The 6,000-nt window shown below is 52.9% G+C and overlaps 1 protein-coding gene across 13 annotated transcripts in view; it reads left to right on the top strand.

Moving 5' to 3' along the window:
• Positions 1 to 6,000, top strand: part of Tle3 (TLE family member 3, transcriptional corepressor) — a 46,259-nt gene that overhangs the window by 33,584 nt on the left and 6,675 nt on the right. For 5 of the 13 annotated variants that reach the window (XM_027414824.2, XM_027414825.2, XM_027414830.2 and 2 more), the window contains 6 exons: positions 1,466 to 1,585; positions 2,432 to 2,482; positions 2,891 to 3,043; positions 3,416 to 3,557; positions 4,102 to 4,301; positions 5,443 to 5,519. In XM_027414824.2, coding sequence (XP_027270625.1) covers positions 1,466 to 1,585; positions 2,432 to 2,482; positions 2,891 to 3,043; positions 3,416 to 3,557; positions 4,102 to 4,301; positions 5,443 to 5,519 — 743 coding nt within the window. The remainder of the gene's footprint in view (positions 1 to 1,465; positions 1,586 to 2,431; positions 2,483 to 2,890; positions 3,044 to 3,415; positions 3,558 to 4,101; positions 4,302 to 5,442; positions 5,520 to 6,000) is intronic. The other 8 variants (XM_027414827.2, XM_027414832.2, XM_027414833.2 and 5 more) reach the window with 3 other exon arrangements.

Consider the following 6,000-nt stretch of genomic DNA (forward strand, 5'->3'; position numbering starts at 1 on the left):
CGGCTGGCTCCCTCCCGCACCATTCCCCCAAACCCATCCACCTGCTGGCCACCCCATTCCCTCCAGTGAACCCTGACCCAGGGCCAGCATTGGCCTGTAGTGAAACGGGGAAAGAAGTGAAGGATCACCCCACTTGCCTTCAGTGCCCTTCTTTGTGAGCAGGTCTCTCTGTGTGTTCCCACATGACTTCACCATGCATCTTAACCTGCCTCCATCTGTGTATAGACTTGTGGCCACTCTCTTCCCTAGACCTCCCAGGGAGGGCAGAGGTTGTCTTATTCATCCCATCACTCCTGACATCAGTGTCAATCTTAAGCATGGGTAGGTGTATCGGTTACTTACCACTGTGATAAAATAACTGGATCGAGGAAGGACTGTGTATTTGGCTCATGGTTTGTGAGGGTACAGTCCCTCATGGCTATAGTGACAAAGAAGCTGGGGTGGATCAGAGCTTGCCTATAGTCCTCTATGGCCTTGTGTCTGCCAGCCAGACTCTATATCCAGAAGGTTCCAAGACCTCACCAAACAGTGCCGTCAGCTGGGACCTAGTGTCCTAACATGCCTGTGGGGGCGTTTGATATCAAACCATGGTGGGGTGCTGGTGGAGGCATACACTGAGTTCTGAGGGGGTGTCAGGCCTTCAAGGTTTGCACACATCCCTTGCTAAAGGCTCCCCCTCTGTGCACAGCACACCCTATTCCTAGCCCTCCATGTTGCACATCTGCCTCAGATTTTCTTCTTTCTCAGACCTAGCATCCCTTGGGATTCTCCTCCCTCATTCTGTAGCAGAGGAAGAACTGAGAACTCTCATTGCTCTGCCCAACATGAAACCCTGCATGTCTCTAGGGCTTTCTTCTGCTGGAGATGATAGCTTTGGTCTGCAACCACACAGGGCCCCTGCTGTCTAGCTTGGTCCCTTCCCTGAGGGGTCCTATCTTTTCAAGGGAAAGTGACCCCACAGGCTTTTTGTGTCTTCATGAGTCTGATTTCTCCTCAGTTTGTAAGAGGCTTGGCTGTGGAGGAACAAGGGCTTAGAGTTGCTCTTTTACACTTAGGGCTTTGTCGGCAGCCCAGTCAGTGCCTTTTACTCTGTCCCTGCCGAACTTGCACTGGAAGTTTTGTGCATGCCCGCCTGTGGCTCGGGCCTTAAAAGACTCCTCTTTGAGTAAATTGAGTGACAGGTCCCCCTGGCCCTCATGGGACTTGGCCTCAGACCAGGAAAACAGCCCATCCACTACAGGGTTCACTATTGGATAAGCAGTTTCCAGAAATTGATGATAGTTTAGGGAAGCTCCCAGGGACCCACAGTGCCCTGGGGCTATCCTGGGTGAACTGGATCTGCAGACACAGAGTGTCAGCCCACTTCCTTCTTCTGGCCCTCTGTCATCTGCTCTTGTTGAGTCAGAGACTACGTGCAGTATTCCATTCAGCATGAAGTTTTGACCCGAAGGTCCTCTTCTTCCAGAACAATTCAGTGTCACCCTCAGAAAGCCTCCGGGCCAGTGAGAAGCACCGGGGGTCTGCAGACTACAGCATGGAAGCCAAGAAGCGGAAAGCAGAGGAGAAAGACAGCCTGAGCCGATACGTATGTAGGGGTTGGCAAGTGGCGTCATTGGGTAGGGCTGTGTGCTGGGCTGTGGCCCCAGCTCTGGTGGTTGGGTACTAAGCCTGAGACACTGGTAGTGGGACAGGGCCCAGAGGGAGGCTCATACCTGTCTTGTAGTCAGGTGAGGCACTGGGAGAGAAATGGATAGGGAAATTGTCCCAGTCTTCTTGGGGTCTGGGGAGAGCTGAACACTCTTCTAGACAGTCCTCTGCTGCACCCACGCTCCAAGAGTGCCCTGCTGTACCTGAGTATGAGCCCCACAGTCCTCACAGTCCACCCCAGGCATTCAGCCACTGAGACACAGCTTATGATGACCTGATAGCATGACCCTTGACCTTTGAGATCCCAGTGGGAGTATGACTGTGTGTCCTCCGTTGCCAGACTGAACAGGGGTGAGATCTGAGACGAGAGGGGCTTGTGTAGCTAGCCCTCTTTGGCCCTCCTGGTTGCCCTGCGGCTCTGAACATGTTACACAAAGCTCAGCTGCACCGCCTGCCCTGGAGTGATGGGAATGTAGTGATGAGACTTGCCTTATGAATGACTGCAGCCAGAATAACAGCTGGGCAGGAGGTTCTGGCTTCAGAAAGCTCAGGACTGAGCTAATGAGGCTGCTTATCCCAGAGCCCAGAGGCTGAGCTACAAATAACCCAGGAAGAAAGCCAGTTCGTACTTGGGGTGCTGGTCATGGAAGGAAGAGGACCCAGAAGCAGAGACAACATGGACTTTGGGGTTTAGCTGGGGAGGGTGTTGGGGTACAAGGTTGCTTGGACAGATCAGGAGGGATGTGGGCTCTTATTGGCTGGTTGGCTTCTCTTTTGCTTGTAGGACAGTGATGGTGACAAGAGTGACGACCTGGTGGTGGACGTCTCCAATGAGGTAAGGGTTAGGCACCAGTTGTAGGGAGTCCCCGGATGGGGTGGTCGGGGACAAATTCTATGTACGTTAAGGTCTTTTCTTCCTGCTGTCTGAGCAGAGCAATGGAGCCCCTGTTCTCGGAGCATCAGGGTGCTTTGAGGCATGGTGGCTGTCTGTGTGGGTGCTGAAAGGTCCCAAGTAGCAGCAGCTTAATTCCTATAGCTTTCTAGGTGGCCATGTACAAACTTGGCGGTTAGTGTTCTGGGGCAGGTCACTCCTCCCTGTCTCCAGGGTCTTGTTTGCCCCACCTGTGAGGTGAAGGGCTCAGGCTCTAGGCTGTTAAGAGCTAACTGCCTACCACCAACATCCTGTGCCAGGGCAGGGACACCCACTTGCATTTTTAGAACTCTATAACACTTATGTTTTCAGGACCCAGCGACGCCTCGGGTGAGCCCAGCACACTCCCCTCCTGAAAATGGACTAGACAAAGCCCGTGGCCTGAAGAAAGATGCCCCTACCAGCCCGGCTTCGGTAGCTTCTTCTAGTAGCACACCCTCCTCCAAGACCAAAGACCTTGGTCATGTATGTAGGATCTGCTTTGGCACCTTACAGAGGTGGGGAAGGGGAGAAATGGGAGATGCGCATAGTCTAGAGTTCAGGTTGTATCACTTGCAGGGTGTGTGGCAGTTGGGTGTGGAAAGAACGTGGCCATTGGGGTTGGCTGCATTTAAGTCTTTAACCCACAAGTCTTTAACCCACCTGAGCCTCTCACTACTGAATGTAGCCTTGGTTTCTGCCTCTTTAAATGAGAACCTTCATCACAATCCCTGCCAAGTAGGGACTTCTGTTCATCCCATGCTTGGCTTCATGTAGGACCAGGGCTAGGCATTTTGCCCAGCTCTTGGGAGAATGGAATCCTCATGGCGTCTCTTGGTCTCTGTCTTCCCTTCTCAGAACGACAAATCTTCCACACCTGGGCTCAAATCCAACACACCAACGCCAAGGAATGATGCCCCAACTCCAGGCACCAGCACGACCCCAGGGCTCCGGTCAATGCCGGGCAAACCTCCAGGCATGGACCCGATAGGTATAATGGGTAGGCACCATGGGCCCTGGTCGATCTGGTGGGGGGGAGGGACCATGGTCCCTGGCTAGGCTGGAGCCAAACATGATGGTCAAGAGAATGGGGAGTGTGTTCAAGCTGGGGCTTCATAGGTCTGCCTGGCGATCTTCTACATCAGGTTTAAGGAAATGGAAGCCTGGCCCTTTGACATTGGTTTATCAGGGTTTATGAGGATCTGTGACATTGGTACATCAGAGTCTTTGAGGCCATTCCCAGGCCAGATGTGTGGACAAAGAGTGTCTAGTAGGTCATTACACTAGACCTGTGTCCACTTCTGTTAACGTTTTTGTGAGGCCCTGAGTAAGCCCTCTTCTCCGGGCCTCATGTGCTGCCCTCTGGAAAGAAACAAGCCCATCCTTGGGCTCTGAAATCAAGAATCCAGTTGCGTAGGTTCACTGTAGGCTGTTGCAGAATGGAGGAGGGTTGTGACCCCAGCTATGTCCAGCAGAAGGGTGAGCCCACTCTCACTAATGCTCACTCTCCACTGATGCCTGCCTCCTTATTCACCTCCTCACAGCCTCGGCCCTGCGCACACCCATCTCCCTCACCAGCTCCTATGCAGCACCCTTTGCCATGATGAGCCACCACGAGATGAATGGCTCCCTCACCAGTCCAAGCGCCTATGCTGGCCTACACAACATCCCACCCCAGATGAGTGCCGCCGCCGCCGCTGCCGCTGCCGCCTATGGCCGATCGCCAATGGTGAGCTTTGGAGCTGTACGTAGACCTTTTGGCTCCTTTTGGCAGGGTGGTGGTAGGGCATTGGGCAGGGCGTGGGAGCTAACAGGGTTGGTAAGGTACATGTCCCTGCATGCTGAAAAGGGACCCTTGGGTGTTTTTTTAGTTAGGGTTTCTATTGCTGCAATGAACTACCAAGGCATAAAGCAGCTTGGGGAGGAAAGAGTTTATTTCACTCACAGTTCCATATAACAGTTCATCAGCAAAGCAGTGAGGGTAGAAACTCAAGCAGGGCAGGAACCTGGAGGCAGGGGCTGATACAGAGGCCATGGAGGAATGCTGCTCACTGACTTGCTCCCTATGGCTCATTCAGCCTGCTTTCTTATAGAACCCAGGACCACCAACCCAGGGATGGCACCATCCACAATGGACTGGGCCCTCCCACATCAATCACTAAGAAAAGGCCTTATAGCTAGATCTTATGGAGGTATTTTCTCAATTGAGGTTCCTTCCTTTCCGATAACTTGTGTCAGGTTGGCATAAAACTAGTCAGCACAGGTGTGGACACCTGACAGCTGCTCTGGGGAGAGAGCACCTGTTTCAGAAGGTGTCTATGTATTGGGCGGCAGACCTCAGCTTTACCCCACCTGCCTGTCGATCTCAGATGACTAAAGATAGCTCTTGGACTGCCTTTTATAGTCTGAGGCCAGGGCTTATACCCTGAAAGGGGATAAGAATTCCAATAAGAGCGTAGTGACATCTGGCCAGGTAGCAGCAGTTTGGGAGGTGGGGCTGGTGGTGACAATTACTGTGGACAAACAGGATTAAGGCTGGCAGAGAGGACTCGCTTTTTCAGGATGGTTTTTCTCTACTCTTCCTGTACCCAGGGTGGTCCTACTCCATAGGTTTACAGCACACTCAGGAAGGAGAGAAATGGGGCAGAGCAGAGAGAATACTGCTTCAGAGATGGGGTTATATTGCCATCCTGTGTATTACTGTCCTGTCAGGATGCTTGGCCTTCCTAGCATCTGCCTTCTCTGATATGGGCTCTGCTCAGCAATGCCGTCACCTGGTTTTGGAGAAGTCCCAGGGTGCAGCAGGCCCAGATGATTGTGGCCATGGGGAACATGGGAAATGTGTGCTGGCAAACTCACTCAGAGCCACTCTCCTTTCTTTGCAGGTTGGTTTTGATCCTCATCCCCCTATGCGGGCCACAGGCTTGCCCTCAAGTCTGGCCTCCATTCCTGGAGGGAAACCGTGAGTGCTTGGTTTATTCTTCTTGCATGCTGCATGGGGTAGACAAGGATAATACCCTCCTCCATCCCCTGAGCACAGGGTCTTGCTGGATGCAACCCCCTAGACCCAAGGAAATCTGTCCCAGAAACCCCCTCCTCCAGGACAACTGAAGGTTGCAGAGACCTGCCTGGTCTCTGGGAGGGTCAGAATGCCTGTAAGCGAGCATGGATCCATGTGGGCCCTGGGGACTTCTTCAGGTTCTACCTGCTGCAAAGACCCCAGATCCTTCCTGCCTCTACTTCCCTTGCTCTTCTGTATAGTATATTGCCCTGCTGTCTACCCCTGTGGGGTATTGGGAGGCATGTGTACCACATAGAAACTTGCCCTGTACTTTAATAGACCTCACGCCACCATGGCCATTGAGAAGGCACCCACAGTGGTAACATGGGCAAAACAAACTGGACCCCTGTGGCTTATTGTTTGCCTTTAGAGGACCAGGAAG

The sequence above is a fragment of the Cricetulus griseus genome, chromosome 4 (genome assembly GCF_003668045.3).
Source record: "Cricetulus griseus strain 17A/GY chromosome 4, alternate assembly CriGri-PICRH-1.0, whole genome shotgun sequence".
NCBI lineage: Eukaryota > Metazoa > Chordata > Mammalia > Rodentia > Cricetidae > Cricetulus > Cricetulus griseus.